At 45.6% G+C, this 22,627-nt stretch overlaps 2 protein-coding genes across 3 annotated transcripts in view; one reads left to right on the forward strand and one right to left on the reverse strand.

Annotated features, from left to right (window-relative positions):
- Positions 1–22,369, reverse strand: part of BMP2 (bone morphogenetic protein 2) — a 333,293-nt gene extending 310,924 nt beyond the window's left edge. The window contains exons 1-2 of the mRNA XM_075749818.1: positions 22,270–22,369; positions 15,383–16,278 (exon numbers count right to left, since the gene is read on the reverse strand). The gene's annotated coding sequence lies outside the window, so the exon portion shown is untranslated. The remainder of the gene's footprint in view (positions 1–15,382; positions 16,279–22,269) is intronic.
- LRRN4 (leucine rich repeat neuronal 4) lies at positions 3,203–12,930 on the forward strand. Of its 2 annotated transcripts, XM_075749813.1 has the most exons (6): positions 3,369–3,620; positions 4,166–4,396; positions 4,889–5,619; positions 7,150–7,354; positions 8,942–9,079; positions 10,275–12,930. In XM_075749813.1, the coding sequence occupies exons 3-6, from the start codon at positions 4,932–4,934 to the stop codon at positions 11,605–11,607; spliced, it is 2,364 nt and encodes a 787-aa protein (XP_075605928.1). In that variant the 5' UTR covers positions 3,369–3,620; positions 4,166–4,396; positions 4,889–4,931; the 3' UTR covers positions 11,608–12,930. The 2 variants fall into 2 exon arrangements, with proteins under 2 accessions (XP_010309221.1, XP_075605928.1); XM_010310919.2 differs by lacking the exon at positions 4,166–4,396 and having other exon boundaries at positions 3,203–3,620; positions 4,896–5,619.
- Positions 22,370–22,627: the final 258 nt, after the last annotated feature.

The raw sequence follows: 22,627 nt of genomic DNA on the forward strand, positions 1-22,627 counted from the left end.
TCGTTTTAGTTTTAAGGGAACGATCCCTTGCTGCTGTCCTGTCTCCATGTTTCTTTAGATCATCCTTCTCCTTGCTGCACTCACCTCACAAGGCTTTTTCAAGACAGATAAGGAACACTTAGCAAAGGAATATGATTTTATCCAGCTGCCTTCAGTGCTGCACGGGGGCAGCGACTGTAGCTCCATTTCCTACACTCAGCCCCTGGAGAGGTCGAAGTGGGAAGGCACGACCAAGGCACTCCTGCACCTCCGCAACTCCAGGCTGGATACGGGGGGCAGCTCCTGAGAGAAGGTCTGTACCAGCCTGCTCGGACACTTGCACCAGCCCAGCTCGGCACCAGCCACGGCATCGAGTCATCTTTCATCCCTCCCCACGTCACCCAGTGCGTCCCAGCCAGACGTTCCCCTTAATGCGCGTGGGGTACCACACCCTCCCTTACTCATACAATATCCTGATTAAAATTGGCTTTCGCTTGCGCATACCACCTGATTTATACATAGGGTTAGGATAGTAACCAAATTATTAATTGCACAGTGCCAGATGCGTGAGAGATGTTTTGCAGAGAGAGTAAAAGCAGGACAAAGGCATCTGCCCTGAAATTTCGCAATGTGGAGACAAAATCCTGGACAGGAATGTTGTTTAGATGAAAACAAAAACCTTTCGGAAACTAATACCTCGGCTCAGCTGCAACCCTATCCTGTACATCATGCTTAATTAAACCCAAGTCAGGGCAGGGTAAAACACTACCGATGTCAGATGGTTGCTGTCTGTGCTTACTCACAACAAATTCCATAGGGGATTTCACCACTGCCTTCAGCACGCGTTACTGCAGCAGACAACACGCATACCCCATAGGTCTTTTTCTGAAACCTCAGGCTAAATAATCCTGTTCTTGCATTCTATCCTTCTTCTCTGTAGGAAAACGTCTTGCTTGTGCTTGCTGTATAGACTGACCTGCAAAATACTTCTTTTATTGGCTTTAAAAGCCATTCTCCAGATTTTTTCAGTGTATTTTCATTCTTAACCATCACTTGGATCACAGCCAATGAGAAACATTCATCTCTTAAACTTTACAGCCTGGTACCATCCTCGCCTTCTGCTCTCCCCGTGGTTCTGCTTATCTTGGTGTCACTAAGGAATGCAAGGCTCACCCCTTAGCATTCCTGCAGGCACAGGGGTTTTGTGCAGCACTGAATCAGCTCCGGGGAGGGGGCATCTGGTTCAGCTCTTTGTGAAAAGGCTGTGAAAAAATGCCTGCCTTTACTAAACGTTCCCCCAGCTTGCCACTGAAACTCTTAGAAAAGTAGAAAAAAGGAGAAGAATAACCTGAAGAAACACAGCGACATGAGAAGATGCCAAAGTGATTCACAAAGGGGAAATCACTGCCTGCTGCTACCAGATGATTTCAAAGAAACTGGTGAGAAAGGGCTGCTGTCTGCCCTGGGAAACTTTCACCAATACGTGGGCAGCTCTTTGAGACGTGGTACCATAGGAGTAATATTCCAGATGATTTGAGTTTGCAGCTAAGCAAAGAGCTGAGAAAATACAATGCCTGCCTCAAAAAAACAGGTATCCAAAAAGCAGAAACAAAAGTTAAAAATAACCAAAGCTCATTTTCCAAGGGTGCTCTGCTTCTTGCAAGAGGTTCTCCGTATGGCTCAGGAATCAAGCACCTCTGGGCAAAGACTCCACCTCCCTTCCACCTCCACTGAGTGAGTGGCCCGCTTTTTGGGCTGCTTTTCCAGTCTTACAAAGCTGCTTGTCTCAGTCTCCAAAATGAAGTCAGTAAGGTTGAACGCGTTAAAGGCAGTGTTTGGTTTACCAGGTTTGATGGAGTAGGTTTTTTTAAGAGAGTAAAAACCATTCAATAACCAATGATAATTCACTATCTGTAAATACTGAGCTAACGGCAGCAAACCCAACATGGGCACTCGATAGCCCAAAGCAAAGCGAGGCCACCTCCCTGCTCCCCGGCTTCTCTCAAAGAGGAGCTTTGCAGCCAGCAGGTCCGCAAAGCCAAAGGGAAGGCAGGGTTTCCACGGGCCTGGCAGGGGCTGGACTTTCCTCCTATTATACCAAATTCTTCAGATTTTTTTAACCTGCTCCAATTTGCCCTTTGAACCTAGGAAAGTACAGATCTCTGAAGCTACCTGTTGGTGCGCACGTGCCTGGCCTGCACGCTGCCCTAAACGCAGGCCTGCCAGCTGCTCCACCAGGGATTAATCTGTGGGATTAGCCCCTCATCTAGGAAACTATTTATCTTGTCTTAGAGCCATTCCACACAGGAACAATATGTACATCTCGCCTGGCCTCCAAGGGAACCGCAATGGCTCCAGAGAGTCCTACCAAAAGACCGTATCTTGTTCTGTGGATGTTCTGGTGTTTTTCAAGGCTCTCTCCCCACGCAGATAATGAATGACATGGTCTATAGATAAGGTCTGCGTACATGCAGACTCAAGGTTTTTGGGAAAGCAAGTCCTTTACCTGCACTTTAGCACCAAAGCAAAGGTCTGTGTTGCCTTCACGTCATGGAACTGTTTTGTTGTCCTGATAAATGAAAAGAACTGACTACTCTTCTCCCTGAAAATTTTAATCATTGTCTTATAGTAGCAACTGAACAACCACCCTTTTGCTTTTACTTTGGAACAATCTCTATCAATTCATGCCTTTCCAATTAGTGGCTTTATTCTCAGCCCTTGACCAGCCTAATTATTATTATTTGAATTGTGGGAATGGTAAGAAACACAGCTCAGGGCAGGTCCCTTGGTGGGAGATGTTTCATATTGTCAGTCTTACTTATCCAGCAAAGGATGAGAGAGGGAGCTGAATGGGAATTCTCCCACACCACGCGGTACAGAAGATGCAGAACAGAGAACACAACCCACACACAGCAGGGCCGGGAGAGGCCTCCCAAGTCCATCACGCACGGCGTGAGATGCCGTGGGCCCTCTCCATCGGCCGAAAGAATTCCTCTCTGCAGGAGTGGCAGGTGAGAGCTTTGCTTTTCACATTTCTCAAGGGCCTCCTTATAAAAGTCATTTGTCCTGTGTGAACATTTCCAGGATTTACTCCCAAGTGCAAGAGTCTTAGAGAGAAATAAAAACACTTGGAGCCTTTTATTGGCACCTAGAGAGCGACCAAAGCCCATGTCAGCAGACAGAGCCTTAGCTTTACATCACCATGACCTGTCAGCAAAGAAACACAGTAATTCCTCTCCCTTCCCCCCCCCCGTCAGTGGAAGACGTGAGAGTTGGGACTACAGACACTGATCTTTCCTTTACCCCCCTCTGCTTAGACAAAGACAGACACAGAGTAGCCCTGCCTGAGTGTTGGGAAATAAGAGCCCTCCCTCCCACCCACCCACCTCCTGCTAGGGCCAAGGGAGCAGGGAAAGCTGCCTGGAGCCACCCCCTCTCCAGGCAGGGGAAAGCTGGATGCGGGGGAGCGAGCCTGGAACAAACCTCGCCTGCGCTTGTGGGCAGAGCTGCGAGCAGGGAAGGCTGGGAAGAGAAAAGAGGCATTTCACGCTCTCGGCTGAGTCACCGAAGTGTATAAAATCAAGGCCAGGCAATCAGAGCCACGCAGAGCGGAGGCACGAGGCATCAGGACTTCTGGACAGGTACGTGCAAGCGGATGCGGTTTAGAGCCAGGGACTACGATTAAATCTAAAATCGGGATCCAGCGGTCCAATTCCTCTCATCCTCTCCCTGCCATGTGCTGGGAATCCAGCAGCTCTGGTGACCAGGAAGCCCTGAGGCTGCTCAGCTCTCACTCGGTTCCAGATGACAAAAAGGGCACAGGCAACCAAATTATGATTTTTTTGCTGGTCCCTACTTAAAACCTGGGATAGCAGCAACAAATGATGGCCTGGGCAAGACCTGGCACCATTCACAGAACAGAAAGTAGCTATTAAGGTTTGGAATAAATCTGAGATATTTCATACTACATAGGGCTTCACTCACCCCCTCTACACTGTGATATATTTTTGGATGAGGAATGATCATTATGATGCCTGGCAGCACAAAAGACAGCTCAGTAAGTAAAGCACTGGTTTCGGGCTGTGGTTAACTTCCTCTTCGGACACGGATTACCTGCGCAGCCTTGGACAAGTCATTTAGGACTATTTTTTTCTTTTTTTTTTTTTTTTTCTTCTAAATGACAAAGACAAAGCTGGGATGGGACGAAGACGGAGCACAGAGGGAGCTGTAACACTGAATAACATGCTGCTTGGTACCCAAACTTTGGGGCCCTGATCCCGGAGCACACTCTCAGTTTCTGACCGCTTTGACTGAAATCTGGTTCAGGAGCTGCATTTTCAGCACATCATTTCCCCAGGAGGTGGAGTGTGTATCACGGCTGCGGCACTCACCTGCCTGGCAGACAGGCTCCAGGGCACTGCCAGCGGGTCAGGAGCAGAGGAGGAGGGTGAGTCTCAAAGCGCAGCTTTCCTGCAGCTTATCCAGTACAGTACCAACTGGTGTATTTATACTGGAGTAGCACCGGCACTCCCTTGTACGCCTGTGCTGCACAGAGGCAGCCCAGCAGAGAGACCGGGGAGCCCACCTCCTACGCTGCTGCTGTTCTGGGTGCCAGACTGGTACCCAGGGTACTGGCGTGGGAACCAGACACGTGATACAACTTGGTTGCTTTCTGCATGAAAAACTGTAGGTACACTTAGACTAAGATTATATGATACTTCTGTCCCCAAGGGTTCATGTTTACTTAGGCCTAATTTCAGAAGAGACATTAATTATCATTTCCGCTGCCTGGATGCAATAGGAAAGGACTTACAAATGTTTCACTTTTAAATAGCTCGTAGCTGCCTGGAGGGATTTAATTTAGCTCTTAATGCTGGTGTTTTGTTTTCCCTTCCCTGAAAAAAAAAACCAAACAGACCTTGCAAGTTAATTGCAAGCCACTTAGGAGAAGGATGCTTTCACGCTTGCTCATCCTCTCTCTGCTGGTGGGGAACACAGCGTCAGGCCCAGTGAGCAGAGCAGAGCCTGCAGCATCCAGGGACGTCACCACCTTTTTCCAGCTGACTCAGGAAGACTCTCGGGAGAACGTTAATCTCACCAGCATGTCCTGTGAGGATCAGAAGAACAGCACCTGGATCACCCTGCAGCTGACCAACAACAGCCTGACGGCTTTCCCCATCTGCCTACCGGAGACCCTGGAGACCTTGGATCTCAGCAACAACCTCTTAGAAGAGGTGAACGGCACAAAGATAGCAAACCTCCCACGGCTGCGCAACCTCTTGCTGAGGCAGAACCATCTCCAGGCAGTTAGATGGGGATCTGAAGCCCTCAGCAGTCTCCTCTCCCTGGACTTAAGCTTTAATAAGCTGTCATCTCTGCCATCATGCCACAGCTCTTCCCTGCCTAACTTGAAGTGGTTGTCTCTGGCTGGAAACCCACTGATTGAAATCCAGCCACTGGCTTTTTCCTGTTACCCTCAGCTACAGTTCCTGAACCTCTCTGCAACGCTGCTCGGGCAGGATGACAGCAGAGGAATTAGGGAGTCTGCTTTTGCCATCAGCACATCTCCTGGTGAGGCCACGAGCACGCCTGGAAACACCATCAACGTGCTTGATCTAAGCGGGACCTTTCTTGAGAAAAGTAAGTTTCTGGATTTCCCACTGTAAACATGGGGCTTGGTCATGCCGGGGGGAGCAGAAGCCTTGCTGGGACGATGGCTCCCATCCTGGCCGAGCCCAGGGTGGATGGGGAACACCCTGCACTGAAGCTGGTCCAAGCGTGCAGGGCACTCTAGCTAGTCATGTAACTGCTGGGGAGAAACCCTCACACAGACCAGCCTCCCAAAGGAAGGGCAGAGACCAGACACCACCAAAGAGGACTATTTGTCCCACAGTAGTCCCCCACCTCCATCATAATTCCACTGTCTGCTGCTGACAGTCATCCCGCTGTCAGCCCTGAGATTAGTTTTGGGACACGCAGGAGGTAATTCATTCCTCTTTCCAGACACACTGCTGAAATATTTCTTTGTCTATCCCCAGAGTTACACTCTGCTTTATACTGCTGTGTTGAAGTAGCACAGAGAGAGGCTTTGTGTGTCAACCGCAACCGGCCAAATACTTCCGCACAGTGAGACAATCCCTGCCCTGAGCAATTTACAGCATGATTTTTTTTCTTTTATCTGCCTCCCCTGCCATTCTCAGTTTATAACTGAGGTGCTGAGGCAGAGAGATAGTAGATGCCTGGGGCAGAGCCAGGCCATGCTCCCCATTTCCCTGCACACCACAAGATCTCGGCCACGACAGAACGCTTCCGGGCCCATTTATAAGGCCAGCTTACGTGTTTTCCCGTCTCGTTTCATACCAGTTCTATTCACATAAAACCATTCTCATCTCTCAGGGGTTCTGTGAGATTTCACTGGTGGGTTATTTGTTAACGCTGACACAAGAACCACAGCATGGTGTCATCCTTCCATGAGCACCCAATAGTGGCACTTCTCATGGAGAGGGTGGAAGAAAGAGAAGCGGCACAGAGAGACTTTCTCCATGTGTATGTGTCCTGGTTCGACTAACCAGCAGCTTAGGGACTCCCTAAGACAGAGGTTTCACCTCAACTCACATTTAATAGATATACCAGCAAATTTCCCCTGTGAATTTGCCTAATCCCTCTTGTGGTAGTGAGTTACACAATTCAATCATGTGATGGAAAGGCGCTTTTGTGTAAGACCTATTCTTTCAGTTCCATGTCTCTCAGCTCTATCACCTGTGCTAGGAGGAATAAATTATTTGACCTTCTCACACCATCCAGGACTTTGTAGGCCTCTCTAATCTCTACCAACCCATCACTTCTCTGAGCAGAGAAATCCTTGTTCATTTAATCTCAATCTAATAGGAAAGCTATTCCATATCTCTGATCAGCTTTATTGCCCTTCTATCTTCCCTTCCTCTGCTCTATGACAGCATGACCAGGCCTGCAGGTAATATTACAAAAATGTGATTGCGTGGGTGTTTACACGCTGGTATATTGATTTTTGTTCTATTCCTTTCCCAAAGAGAATAGCTGCAGACGGCCACAGAGATATTTTATATCTCTATGAATTCAAAACTTTTTTAGGCAGAAATCCACAGAAATGCCTTATTTAGGCAACAGGTATAAATCTTTTTTCTGCTTCAGTTCAACCAGAGTGGACCAGAGACTTGCCCAACCTCAGATCGCTTCACCTGACCAAGATGTCACGATTAAGAAGCCTCGATACTGACTTCTTCAAGTCCATGCCTGATCTCCGAGAGCTGAACTGTCAAGACTCCCTCTCACTGGGTTTCGTGAGGACAGAGATGTTCAACAGTGCTCCTCATCTGAGCCAACTCTCGTTTGAGAAGTGAGTTGTTTTCTATTTTGTTCTTCCACACGTAATACTGCCTTTGCCTCACAGCACCATGCTGCCCGGGAGCTGATTTTTATGCCAAGCTGGAGCTGATTTTTATGCAAAGCTTGCTTGTTATCAAATATTTAGGAAGGGGGTATGGGCTTGCCTGCCACGGAGAAACACGCCGTTTTATACTCAGATATGCCATGTGAAGCCTGCGATACATGCGATACAGCAGAAGAGCTGATACAGCCCAAAGAGGTGGCATGAGACTCGTGGCAGCAGTACAGTTACTGTTTGCCTGAGATCTCATCCATCCTGCTCCCACTCTTCTGCCTTATCTCCCAGTCCACAGCATGAATTCGTCCAGCGCTGTTAAGATTAGCACAGACCCACAGAAGCCCACTTGCGATACAGACCATGCTTCCAACATCTACAATGGCAATGTCTCACCAGAGAAGCAGGTCACTGGGGATTCCTTGCTCTACAGGGATGAATGCTGACAGTTTCCTAACATCTGCACCTTGGCAGCAGCCAAAAATCCTGTCCCTCCCACTTTTAGTGTGAGAGATTAATGTAGTTCCCCGTTCAGCATTAGTAAAAGCAATGGTTTGGTCCTTACTCTAGCGGCAACACCTCAGTGTGATTTACTTGGTATGTTACACACCTGTTGAAATACAAAGGGAAACAAAAGTCTGAAAGTGATTTATCAAAATAAGAGTAGGTAAACTGCACACAGAAGAGTCAGCATAAAGGAAAAGATTTGGAGAGCACCTTAAGAGATTTCTGTTAGATAGGCCTAGATTATAAGTATATCAGAAAGCAAACACTAGATCACTGGCTGTGCTCTAGGAACCAGTTCCAGGAAAAGAAACCCATTTAAGCAAAAAACCCCAATGGATTCCACCCCCCACTAGACTGCCACACTGAATTTACACAGCACTTTACAATACCTGCAGGAATACCAGTTCAAAGTGCATAAAATCATGACCCAAACTTAAAAAAACCCAAAGGAGTAGCAGTTAAAGTCATAGACAAAAGCAACCATCTTCTGAGCACTCAGACTGCAGGGAGGTCACATTATCACACTCTTTCGGCAGCTAGGACAGCTGAACAGTAAAGGCAAGCAAGGTCTTCCTGTGTTAGTCATTTGACTTTAGTAGGTGAGAGTCTTTATTAAGAAAGAGGTAATTAACGTGAAGAGGATGACTGGCATAGGGAAAGTCAAGCCATTAAAAGCAGACTGAGAAAGAAGCTAGAGAAAAGCGTAGCTGAATGCATGATGGCAGAGAGGAGACCATCTTTCACAGAAGACCTTTGCCAAATCCTTTCCGTTCCAGCTGCCATCTCTAGAGGTGTTATCCCCTTACGATGCTTTTGTTATGCTTTAACACACAGCAGCTACCCTGTGCAAATCAGAGAGATGGGCAGGTATTAGCCTGGCCTTTAAAGTGCAGAAATGGTGGTGTTGGTAACTGGCTAATTCCAAGCGAACTGGGAATATTACTTTGTGTCTTACATGCGTGGGGACACTGAGCACGCTCCAGCCCTTGGAAGGTAGCTCAACATTTGCTAATTGTCACGTTTGCCATCTTGTAGCTGTAACCTGAGTTCCTTTAATGCTTGGAACATCAATTCATCGGACAGCATCATCATCAACTTGTACGGAAATCCTCTGTTATGCGACTGCCAGCTCTCCTGGCTGCTCTCCAAGCCCAAGACAATTGTGCTGCAAAAGTAAGTGAGTTCAAGGAGATAAAGTAACGCCCTTCAGACACAACTTAAATGTGTAAGTTGTTTGGGGACTAAACATTCACTGTCCTCCAAGTTATTCAAATTCCTTATGTGCTCTTCCCTTCCGCAAGAGGCAGAAATGCAAAATAAAGTCCCCTTCAGGGACAAAGCATGGCTGAATTATACTTGAATGCGGACAAATGCGATGGGTACATGCAGAACAACAGTACAAAGTGTTATTAGCTGTGGATTCTACTTTAAGGTCAGAATAGCTTATTTTCTCTATTTCAGTTCATATTTCTCTATTAGCTGGAGATAAAGAATGAGCTGGCTTGGTGGCCTTGATGGGCCAGCACTGGGAGCAGGAACTGGAAGACTTTGCAAGAACTTTAGCACATTATTTACACTTTGCCCTTGCATTGGCAAGCCTAGATCAGCACAGGCAGTCAGCAAACCCCCTTGCAAACAGCACCATTTGTCACCTATTGTTTCCATGCTCTCCTGCAGTCTTACAGACTAATTGCAATAAGCTGTAGTTCAAAGAAGTACTTTGCATATACGTGATCTCTCTTCCTCTTGAAAGACCACCAAGTAGATTTGTCATCAGTAGCAGAGAGAGCAGGGAAGTAGATTGTTAAAATTAGATTGTGTCTCATCAGGATGAGCTTAGCAGTTGCATTCTTTACAAAAACATGCGATGTCTGAGTAAAGAAAGAACTCCCAGCTTAGTAATTTAAAAGCACATCCTGTGTCAGCACAGCTCCAGCTGCCTAAACCAGCTGGCTTAAGGATCTTGGGAACTCTGTTCCATCTCACTGCATGCATTCCCCTCCTAGTGTGCCATTAAAGTCTTACCCTTTACGACAAGTTGCCTTGAACCCTGACACTCTTGCTAAGGTTCACAGTCCTCGTACCAAAGGATGCTTCTTCTCAGGCAAAAAATATTCCTGCACCTCACAAAACCAAAAAGCCAGTCAGCTAAGTTCCCTGTGCTGCATACAGCCATCTGCCAAGCACAGGACTCTTGTTAAGACAAGCTTTGGTTTAGGTTTCATGTCTTGTTTAACATAAAGGCCGCTTTTGGGTAGCAGGTTGCCAGTTCCAATCCAAGCAGCCTTATATGTTGTAATGTTGAGCTGTAATGTTGAGCTGTAATGTTCTTGTGGATCTTGTCTATTCTAACTTGTCCCTTCTGCAGGGCTTGGGAGACTTTTTGCAACACATCCCAGGAAGATTGGGACAGACCTCCAACATCTTTTTCACTGCTAGAACTCTACGATAAATGCCAGCCTGAGAGAAAAGTTATGCAGCCTGATTCAAACACACCCTCTCCCGAACATGATGCTTTCAGCCTTACCAGTTACGATGCCACCACTGTAGTAACAACAACAGACTCTGCTCCACTAACCAAAGACACCTACACCAGCTCCCTAATTCAGAGGAATGTAATGAGCATGACGGCAGCCAACCCAACTGAGCTGATGCTCACAAAGGCAAGCAGTTCTTCCCACGAGGAGAAGGCAGTTTCCGAATTCACGAGCAATCTCCCTTCCTTTGCATCCGTAACCACTTCCCTGGGTTTTCTCCAAGAACTCTACAGTCAGTCCTCAGATTATGGCTCCATAAGTCAAACCGAAACGGATCAGCTAAAGAGAGAGCTCAGAACAACCGATGGGATGTTTCCCCAGGAAGGCCCATTCAACCAGCCCACCAGTGATTATTCTACTAGAGCAACAGGAAACCCTGATGCCACTGACCGTTACATCCACTCCTTTGCCACCCATGCCGAGGAAGGTACACCACAAACGAGCCGACCACAGCCGAACTCCACAAGCGTGAATGCTCGGTCAGAGCCTGCATCCACTAGATCACTGATACACTTCGTAGATGACTACGATTATGATGAACAGTCGACAGAAACCCCAGTGCAACTGGCATACACCGCCTGTGACTACAACCCTTGCAGGCACCTTCAGAAGCCGTGCAGCGAACTTCAGAGTGTATCCCAATGTTTATGCCCTGGCGTGTCGGGGGAAGATGAGGTTCCAGATCCACCAAGGCTCAGAGAGGTGTCTGAAGTTACAGACGGCTCTGCACAGATACGCTGGTGCGCCCCAAATTCAGTGGTTCGCACCTACCAACTGATGCTTCATGCCCAAGGCAACGAGGACAGACAGTTTGTCCTAGACAATATTTATTCCACGGCAAGGCAGTACACTCTGTATAATCTATTACCATACACCACTTACCACGTTTGCATGACCGCTTCGAACAAAGCAGGGTCAAGCCAGACAGAAAGTCAGGGAATTCCAGGTAATTCATGCACCAGATTTAAAACGAAACCCAGCTACAAGTCTGTCTTTGCTGCTCTGGCTGCAGCAAGCGGACTCTTTCTCATTTCCACAATTATTTTGTCTGTATGTCTGTGTAAGGCATGTAAAAAGCCTCAGAGCGAGCAATATGGTACACACTTAGTCTCTTATAAGAACCCAGCATTTGATTATCCCTTAAAACTACAAACCACTAATTAGCTCTAGGTGATTGTTCTACACATTCAAAGCTCATTGTCTCTATCACCTTGGTATGTTTTTTGAGACCCTCAAAATATCCTTCAGCAAAACTGGAACATCAGACTTTATAGCCATCATGTTTCTAAGGGAGAGAAAAACACACACACACACAAAGAAACAATAATAATGAAGGTGGCCAAACAGAAAAAAAAGTCTGTGGACTCTTCTTCATGCGTTAAGCAGCAGCACACCTGAACACTAACGTTGAAAAGTTGTTTTTATAACCACCTACAAATGTACTAGCGTACATTTCACACAGCGAGAGGTTGCCGTGCCAGCTGTCTGCCTCCAGTATCTCTCATGGATCCAGTCCACTGAGAGCCAGGATCTCAGACGCATCTAGCTAAGCAAGAGAGACACTGCTTTTATTCACATAAGTGAAGCTGGGTTTTCAATTTCTTCTAATGTCTGTATAAAGGTAATATCCAAAAAGACAGTATTAGTGGAAGGAGTGAGAGAAAGGTCTCCTTGGGCTTAGTGGCAAGGTGCTGTACAGATCTAACTCCAGTAAAAAACACCAGTGTCTGCAACTGCTCAGCCCAACTTCCAGAGCAGGAAAAAGAAAAAATGAAGATTAATTGTAAAAACGGAGAGCAAGACACTGCAGGATCCTTAGGGCAGGGATAATTTTGTTCTGACTTTGCATGATGTTTTCCACAACCGAGGCTCCAGAGTGCTACCACAATACCCATTTACAGGCAGTGAGGAGTTTGCAGAGCAGCGGTAACCCGCAGAATGGGGAGAGTACATCAGCATTTGCTTCACAATTGATTTTAGACAGAGATGATTGCTCGGTCCCATCTACAAATTTAGCAGGCTGCTGATCTACTTTGTAGAGAGGCAAAGAGCCAAGTAATGAAACAATTTAATGCGTATGTTGCTGAGACTTGAAAAACTGAAATCCCATCCACTAGCAGCTGACAGTTATGCGGACATTTTTCAAATGTACTTTGGGGTGCTAATTTCTGCTATAAAATAATAACAGATGCTGAGGATCCCAGTTCTTCAGCAGCTTTGCATTTGCCATCATAAAGATGTTTTTGTAAGAGGAGGCTTTTGTCCCAAATACTTCCTATTCAGAAACCCATAGGTTTATGTTCCAGTAGCCATGTGTTTCTGCTGCTGTATAGATACAGTATATAAAATCCCCCCAGATCTCAGTGAATGAGCGGTGTTATACAGTGTAAAAGAGTCTCTGTTCTGTCCATTTTTATTATTTTTTTTAATGCTTCCAATATTAATGGAAATAAAAGCTACAGAGTTGAGTTCTGGTTCTTTGTTAAAGACCTAGATCTTTGTGTTGTCTTTACCATCCACAACGTTTAGCCTGAGAAATTAACGCAAACATTTTGTTGTTTTGGAACAAACTTTCAGCATAAAGTAATGTTTTTATTATGGTAAATTTGTGTTACCCAATGTCATAAGAGCTTTCTTTTTGTATGTGCATAATGCAGCCCATACCATCCTCAGCACTACGGGCTTGCAGCCCTTTCATGTGAGTTTGTCCCTTCCCCTACCCCAGTGCTGGGAATGACACCGTCACTGGACAGACGCCCACTGCAAATTCCTGCCGGGAGCTTGGCTGAGCCCCGTGACTCAAAACTCACAACAGAGACAAGCTGCAAATGAAAAAGCTGGGATGGCGTCACCTATCACTTCAAAAATCTCTTTTATTTTCACTTCCTGGTAGTTCAGAACTTTCTTAGTTTTTCATATTTATTTCCAGCCTGTTTTTACCTGCATTTTCTGGAAGGTCTAGTGAACAGGCGCGGATGATATTTTAACTTCATTTGAAGTGAGCAGAAACCTTCAGTCTTTGACTTGTATTATTCCAAACTGGGGCACGGATCATATACTCCCCTTGTGTTTGCACAACATAGCTCTAAGAGACCTTGACTGGGGTCTCTGGTATTACCAGGAACGGAAACAAAGTGGAACAAAAAAACAGATTTGCGAATAGCAATTTATATAGTCTTGAAGATTAGGTCTAGAGGAGGGGAACAAAAAAGATACTGCAACTGAAAATATTGTTCCAGCTTATCTATGAGTTAGTCCAAAGTAACAGGACATCATTTAAAATGAGATTTTGAGAGGATACTTCTACCTTTTTTTTTCTACTTCTACCCTTTACAACACAGCAACTCACAATCACTGCAACGCCTAACTAGGAAGGCACACATCTCAGCAGCAGAAGATATGCCAGTGACCGGACTTGACTTCCCTGAGGGTCAGCGACCAGGGGACACTCCATCCTGACGCTACCCAGAAGCGCAAGCTCGTATCAACATCAGTCTTTTGAATCTTTCCCCCTGTGAGATGCAGGCTTACCACAACTGATTTCTCCAACCAGTTCTCACTCCAGCCTTTCCTGACTTTTCACAGGCCTGTGCTCCCTTCAAGCCAAGGCAACACGTCAGAGCCTCCTGTTCTTTAAAAGTACCCTTCCTGGGAGCCAAACAAATATATACGTCCCGCTCCTACGTGCCCCACTTGCTCCAACTTAAAGCAACCTTCAACAGCCCTGTTCCATCCGGGCTGATGAACCGTCCCGAAGCGCAGAGCCCCCAGCCAGGAGCAGTGTCTCTCTTGCCTGATCACACTCTACCCTTTCACAAGTGGGATGTACCAGATTTAGCAGCAGGACTCAAAACATAGGATTTTTATTTATCGACGCCTATGGTATCAGTGCTTCAGGGGCAGAAGTTCTTTTTTTTTTTTTTTCCCCCACTACCACTTTATAGTTTCATCAGTTTATTTTAGTAATGACTAACTCTACTCTCTATTTTGTTGTCCTTTTTTTCTCTGTTTGAATCAGTGCTTCTCTTACTTGGCTTCTTCTTGTTATTTGTGCTAAGCTACAACCACTCTTCCTTGGATATATTACATATATACACTTGAAATAATTTTCAAATTAAGAAAGCTAATGGCTTTATTCTGCCATACTTCAAAAATTCCAGCTTGGATAAAAAAGTCGTCCCCCCCCCGTACTCGTGTGTCTCTTAAATAGCTGCTGCAGCCCAAGAACAGGTAAAATGGCAATTATTCAAAAGTGCAACTTTCATTTGACTAAGTCACAATATTTTCAAAGTATTCAGGTATAAAACTTCTCTTTGAAAGCACTGCCTATTACTAGTTCTTAAAACCAATGTATACTTCTAGAAAAACTGAATCACTACATTATCCCCTCTAGATTTTTTTATTGTAGCTGCACCTACTGATTTAGAAAGTGAAGCCCCAAAAGCAAGCAATATTTTAATCAATAGGGTAAAGTTATCTTGAAGCCCAGTTTCTGGCTTCTACATAATCCAAGTATAACTGCAGAAAAAAATTGATGTCATCCCCATTCCCCAACCTCAAACCTCTGAGCTGTCATTCCTGTAAACACAAATAATAACCAGTTTGGACTTTTCCTGTATTTTCATTACTGTGGACTGACACAAGCAGCGGAGCCCGCTCTCACAGGGCTGCTTGGGACTGGAGCAGTAAGGAGAGCATCCAGGGAGCTAAACGGAAACCTGCCCACCCACACATAAAGCCATGTTAAAAAGTTGCCCGGCTCTGCTCCGCCTGCTTGTTCCTCCCCCTCTTCCTGTTTGTACCCAACAGCAAATCCTATTTCTATCTCCAGACGTAAACCTCTGGCAGCGTGACTGGGATACCAAACATCTCTGAAACAATTTTAAAAGCTAACAAAAGCTAACCTATTAAAAAAATATATCCGTAATAATCCACTTACCGTTTCACAGTTGAACTTGTCCTGTTTCTCTGTGAGAGGAAGCTCACTTGGGGGAAGCGCAGAGCGCATTTAAATAAGTTTTTTTGAAGAGATAGTGTAATTCTTTTTTCCTGGCTTTTCTTCCTAAGAAGGAATTGTTATCTGCATTCCTAAGAACCATCTCCATTCACTTGTCAATGTTTTTCTTGTTTCTACAGAGCCAAGTTCAAGCAAAGGAAGTCCAAAATAGCCAGCGGTGCCTGTGGGCGCATCCCCTGGGTGTTATGGCAGGAGCGCGTGCTGCTCCGTCTCTAACTCAGCATTTGAAAATCAGTCACTGAGTCTCGTGGAGTCTCCCAGCAGAAGCACTCTGGGAAAAGGAGCTGACCCCTGAGAAGGCCTCCATACGGAAAAAACAGCAGGTCTCTACAGGCCAGAACCCACGCAGGGAAAGGCCTTGCTGGCTGCGGGGGAGCAGTGAGGGACCACCTTGGTTTTGGTGCAACAAATGCCGTTTAGGGAAGCAGTCACCGAGGGCCCTGTCCTGGGCGGCCGAAGCGGGTGGGAAAGCCTAGAGCAGCAGGACAAGGCGCTTCAGCCTGATCCGCCTCGGTGCCAGAGGGAAGCCTGCTTTTGAGAGATGTCCCTGGCCACAGGCGTGAGAGGCATTTAACGGGCCAGCTGGGAGACGGTGCGGCCCAAGGCAGGGAGCTCACAGCGTACCGCTGGCTTTATCAGCCTCTTCGTGGAAGGATGCAAAATCAAACCACCATGCTGATTCATCAAGCACTGCACCGGTACAGACATATTCCTCTGCAGTGGTCTCCAGAAAAATGCGTTTATGCGGGGTTAGAAATGAGGATGCCTCTGAGGGTTCAGGATCTTGCTTGTCAAGAAGCATCTGATTTGCACTTTACCTGTAAAATACAGAGATATTTATCACAGGCGCGAACATGTTTCGTGTTTGCGGAAACAGATATTCATAAAAGAACATGTTTAAACTCCTGGTGCTTTTTCTTTTTATCAGCTCTCCAAAGTATGCAGTTTGTTCTGAAGCGGGGCAATATATTACAACAGTAATTCCAACCTCTTTAAAAAGTAATCAAGCAAGACAACAAATAATGATATTCTTTTGAAATACATTCAGGAAACAATCCCTTACAGCAAGGCTGGTGTTCTGCTGTCATCTAGAGGGAGAGGGTGGAATCATCTCCCCAGGTACTCTTCCACATGGAAAATACTCAATTCTTTCACCAAAGAACCTCAGCCTGCACCCTACAGACCAAGGCTCGCTAACTTACACTACCCATGTGCTTGCCTGTGTGCTCTGTGTATCCTTAGCTATTTACATTTGAAGGGAAATAAAGCACAAGTGCTAAGAATTAACAGTAGCAACAGTCCCAGTCCCGCAGACTGTTACCAGCAGCTTATCTGTCCCCGTCTGTAATTCTTTTTGTAGCCTTATGACCAGAACTTTCTCTGCCAATTTGACACTGATAAGCAAAAATGTAAAATTTTTCTTAAGAGCAAGGAGGGGATTACCGTCTGGGAAAAGCAAAACTGGTAAATCAGTCTACAAGTGCAATAAGATTTCTTTTAAATATTGTAGATTTTGGAAACAGAGATCAGATCACATTCATTGCACTTACAGGGAAAAAAAAAGGCAAGAATTGGTTGGATTTTTGATTCAGCACAAATAAAGATGGGTAACAGTTAAGTATGCTTACGTTATCTGATATCTTGAAGTTCATTTTGCATATAATATTACTGTGGAATATTACAATAATGGGATGGGGATCTTCTAAGCAACTCTCATCTGCTTCAAAAAACACTGATGATTCAACTGATGCTGATGGATTTTCCAGATCCAGGGTGCAGTGGCTGCTCACATAGCCCTGGGCAGCCAAAGGGGCCGCGCACTGAGCCATCCCTCCTTACGCACGCAGTGCGTCCAGCCAGATGCAGCGGCTCTGCAGCATCTGGTTACTCGGTCCACGAGCAAATCCGTGCTCTGGGCTCGTTGATACTTATAATTGATCTGCATGTATGCAAAATGTAGGGGGTTTTTGCGTGCCCCAGCTACAGCACGTCTGAAGGCTCAGGGGCTGCCAAGAAAGCATGAAATAAATCATCTCCATTTTCACTCCTACAGTTGACCAGCCCATAACTTCAAGCTGACATTTCCCGTGCCACAACATGTTTTTGAGAGTACTTTGACAACGTAGCTACCTTTAAAGTACAGTCTTCAAAAAAAAGGTCTGAATTCATAGGAATCCCTTATAGCAAATTTTTCACAGGATTAGCAATGTTTACCCTAGTGTCTTAGCTGAATAAAATCACCATGAATAGGGCACTCCTCTTCTCTTCCAAACCACAGTGCAGCATTGTATTTTGTGCTGCTGCCTAATCCTCACACTTCAGTGCTGGATGATATTACCTACTAGTACGTGTAAGGAGATAATACTTGTATGGCTCTTTGTGTTTTTTCTGACATAGTACCACAGTATATGTCCTCATTTTTGCTAGATCCTTTGCTGAAAAGGCTGGGTGAGCGGCCTTTTCAACTGTTTACCATGGCTCTCAGATTACATTTTTTAAAAAGGAACATAAGGGAGGAAAAAGGTCAGAAAATACTAACAAGAAATGGAGGGAGTGTGAGAAAAGGGACAAAAAGTCTTCACCATACAGAGCCCATTGGATACACCCACAGCAGGAGAGAACCAAAGAAAGTCAAAAGAAATCAAGTACAAGAATCCCAAGAAAAATCCCTAAAACCCAGGATCCCTCATTCATTGTCTCCTCCAGAAGGTGGAAGCAGCGATGCAGCTACCCCTGCCATGCGGGAGGGCTCAGGGCTGGCAGCTCCTGCAGGGCTCTAACCAGGGCAGGGCGCTCGGACACCGAGAGCGATCATCTCTGGGATGAAACTCCATATAGAAGAGGGGGGAAAAAAATAAATAAATAAAATCACACGCTTAGCACTAGGTAGAGACTTTCTTCTTCTTTGAAAAAGAAAAATCTACTTGCTGTGCAAAAGATTTTGTGTTGGGAAGGCATGAGTATTGCATTTATCAAATCTTTAGAAGCTACTCGCTCTTATCAGAGTATGATTAAGTAATGGTACTTAATAACTTGTCTTCAGGTGAAATGATGTCACGCTCTCTTTGGCAATCATTCGTTATGCTGTCATCACTACTGCCTTGAGAATACTCAGCAAGTTATCTCCACAAAAAAAAGAAAAAACGACCCTTATATGAGACTAACGTTCATATCCAATGTGACGTAAGCGCAGTAAGTAGTAAAGATGCACATCGCAGGTTTTTTTTTCATCTTGTAAAAAGGACAGAGATGCAAATATTCGTAGAAGCCTCAATTTGTCCTAATGACATGACTAGGTGTCCACTGACAGTGTTTATGCTGTGAAGGTTGTTCATGCTGCTTATATTGCAGTAGAACTAGCAAGGTCCACTTGGTATTAGGACTCCATTTGACGAGATGCTGCACAAACAGCTAGTAAAAAAGTTTATTATCTAACTGCACCAGACTAGAAATAGTTGGGGAAGAAAAATCAGGAGACAGAGAGGTGACGTGATCTACCCAGAATCACAAGCACCTTATACCACAGTGACTATCAAAAAAGTTTGGTGTTGATAGGGGGTTCGTTGCCTCCGCCTGAGTAAAATAAAACTTTGAAAGCCACAGAAACATTGTGCCACCGAGGAACATCCCAGAAGGACTGAGCTCTGTCCTCACGTGCTGGTTTTGGCACTCTATCCCTGCCAAAACCAGCACACCTCGGTGTGCTTTTCACCAAACATCTCTCTCCTCTGTGCAGCTACCTATTTGCACAAAGCCAGAAAACACAGAGGTTCTACTACATTTAGTCAGAATTGGCTATAGGTCCAAGTCCTATTTGGAGGACAGAGTACTAAGTGCACAAATCTCATTTTTTCAAGAAACTAAGCTAAAAAAATGTATCACAACCCCAGGATCATATGTGTGGGTGTTTTCTGTATGATTTGTTATCGTCACACTGCTCCTTGGAAATGCTGGGAAAGGTCAGAACAGCCAGAAATGATGATAAGAAAAACAATATAATGTGCAGGCAACTGCAAGTCTAAACCCATCTGCAAAACAAGGCTGGAAGGCTTCTGTGAGTGCTGGCTCTAAACACAACATAACAAGTTTGGTCCTTCGGATCTGCCATCTCAAATCTCAACCTTCACCCTGACATGAAGTTGAACTTCAACAGCAAATCTGCTTGATGTTAAGCTATCTCAGATAACTCTCCCACAAGCGACACCAAATTATGAATATCTAAGAAATGTCTATCCGCAACCTTCTGCCTGCATCAGCATTAACAACCGACACGCAGGTCAATGGGACATTGCAGGACTCCTAACGGTAACGCTGCCCTTAAATATGCACAAGTAAAAACAAAAAAAAACCAAAAAAAACCCCTCTATTTCACACAGAATGAAGCAGAAAAGTGAGTAGTAGCCAAAGCCCTAAACAAAACTCAACAGCTTGATAGCCCTGCATATCTGCTCATCTAAATTACAGAGAGCAGCCACAAAACAAGTAATCAAACACAATGCACACTCCAGGGCAGTCTCTACCCAGTGACACTTTAAAACCTGCAATGACCTAAAGTCAAACCAAACGCTAGCCAAGGAGTTTCTATCGGATGCAGAATGAGGCAGATGAAGACATCAGCAGATGACAAGAACCTTTAAATTAGCCAGCCAACTCCTTTTAAATCCAGCGCAAACCCAGTCGCACAGAGTAACGCTTATGAAACCCTTCGTCCTAACTCTGCCCCAAAGCTCAGCTCTAAAGAAGCAACCCTGCCAGACCAAAATTATCAGTAAGAAGGTAGCCGCTAACCACAGCAGCCCTAAACTTAGCTCAGCGACTTGTTACATACCAAGTAAAAGTCCAGGCTCTCCACCCAGCAATGGAACAAACTGCAACCCCAGACTGTTCTCTACACTAGAGGGGCTGTTTTTGCCAAACACAGAGCTATGTATAACAAGGTGGCTGTGACAGCATCAGTTCCAACCTTCATTTCTTTCAAAATCCTGAAAAAAACTTGCTCCTAACCCTAGTGCAACATTGAACAGCACGTGCTCACTGATGGTAACGGCACACAATCCACCTGTGCTTTCCTGTCAGAAAACCAGGTCCTTTCTGCCACTCCATGGCATAACCAAACCCAAAGCCCAGTTCAGCACGAAAGATGCAACATCTGCCGCTGCCCAAATTTACACAGTACCCTTAAATGTAGCTGTACCACTCGTTATATAGATCCAGGAGAAACCAGGAACCTCTTGTGGTACCACAACAAACTCTAAACGATCCCTAACCTGAGGCGACGAGGTGGCCAGCTACAACCACCTGAACATACCTCAATAGCTCTTTTAAAAGCTCAGCTCTCTACTGATTCTAGCTTTAACAGCGCATTAGTGTTAAATGTCCAGGATTTAGTGCTGGCGCCATTGCTCCTTGATGTACTTTAAGATCAGTGTCAGAGACCCCAATGATCTCAGTCATTTAGGATGTGTTTCTGATGATTTTGAAGGTGATATAAATCCAGGCCAAGATAGACCTTTCCTCTGCCTATGACCTGGATGTATCTTTACCTTTATACTTAAAATTGTTTTCTTCTCTGCCTGTTAAAAATCAAATCAAATATAATGAGGCAGAGACCACTCACTTCCAAAGCCTTCTCTCTCTCTAAACAGTCTGCAACAGACAAGATGACCAAATCATGTGACTGTGGAGTCTTTTTTCCTGTTTTATTTCTGACACCAGAACTGTCCAAATGCTTGATTTTTATGTATCACCATGAGGATTTTATGTATCACAAAGCTGTTGCTGGCATTAAAAAATTGCTCACCATGAGGATGTGTTTCACTTGCAGTGAGCTCCTGGTATAGATGCAGATACTTGGAAAACAAGCTCCAGAGATGACATCCTTTGCCTGTTTCTTACAATGTACTGTCTTACATCAGCGGCACCTTACTAGCACAGGGACACATTTCTTGTGTAACTCTCTCTACATGGGAGTGCTTTACCAGCACTGCCGTATTATAAATCCTGACTTTTCACCTCCTGTCAGAAAGAGACATGCCATAAAAATTATATGGTTTAGATATTACTTGGGCATTTGTCTTCTAGTCAGAGCTCTTTTGAGCTGCTGTGTCTTACTTGGTGTCTGACTTTGAACACTGTACAAAATTAATTTCCTTTGTGGATTCACATATGTGCTTTGTATCTAGACTGTGTTATGTTTGTGTTCTGTTCAAAGTAAAGAAAATAATTTAAATAGCTATTCAGAGATCCCAAAAAAAGACAAGAGTGCAGGAGCTTCTTACATCGATACAGCAGTGGAGGCAAGATCATACTAAGAGGTATAAGCTATCTTTCAACTCTGGCATTACTTTTATTAGTCATAAAGCCTACCTTCTTACGGTGGCAATACAAGCTGAAATAAGTCTCTCAGACACATGGGAAGATCAAGGTGTTACAAGAAAACATGCAATGTTTCTGCTTTTTTCCTGTAATTCAAATCTAATTTGACTTGCAACAAAGCTGCTGCTTAAAATCCTTTGTGGTAACAGGTTCTGCAAAACATAAAAAAACACCAGGTGCTCAAAACCTACTTAAAATAGCAGCTCCTGGTCTTTGCAGGGAAAAAAATGCGCTAAAACTAATTGCTTTGCAATGGTCGCCTGTCAGATAAAACGCCTCTAATGTAGCCACACAGCTGAACTTCACACAGATAAGACCAACCGAGTGATTTCACGCTGACAGTGCAAGGAAAGCTCTCTCTCCTCCTAACCCCAGACGCCTTCCCTCAGAGAGCCCGCCTTGCCACCGCACCGGGGGCGCGGGAACCCACGTACCCCTCCACTCCTCTGCTCTCCACAGCCGGTCGCCTCTGTGCCCCGGCTCCCCCTGAGGGGCAGGCGGAGGGCAGGGGATGCCGCCGAGGCTGAGGGACCCCAGGGGGGTGCTGAGGAACCCCCGGGACCCCCGACACCCCCCCCCGCATTTCTGCCGCCTCACAGGACGAGGCGGCTCCGCGCCGCCGCGCGCGTTACCGTCCCACCCGGCCGCGCCCCTCCGCCCCCTAGCGGAGGCGGTTGCGCGGCACCAGCCGCGCCATTAGCGTAGCGCCGCGCCATTGGCGTAGCCCCGCCCCGCTCGGCCCGGCGGGAAGCCTCCCGAGGACCCCCGCGCGGCTGATTCTAGAAGCGGCGG

The sequence above is a fragment of the Balearica regulorum genome, chromosome 3 (assembly GCF_011004875.1).
Source record: "Balearica regulorum gibbericeps isolate bBalReg1 chromosome 3, bBalReg1.pri, whole genome shotgun sequence".
NCBI lineage: Eukaryota > Metazoa > Chordata > Aves > Gruiformes > Gruidae > Balearica > Balearica regulorum.

Excerpts from the sequence above, each read along its gene's own strand:
- LRRN4 (XM_010310919.2), top strand. The coding sequence starts at position 4,932 with ATGCTTTCACGCTTGCTCATCCTCTCTCTGCTGGTGGGGAACACAGCG. Across the intron at positions 7,355-8,941 it reads AGCCAACTCTCGTTTGAGAA|CTGTAACCTGAGTTCCTTTA; the intron begins GTGAGTTGTTTT and ends GCCATCTTGTAG. Across the intron at positions 9,080-10,274 it reads AAGACAATTGTGCTGCAAAA|GGCTTGGGAGACTTTTTGCA; the intron begins GTAAGTGAGTTC and ends TCCCTTCTGCAG.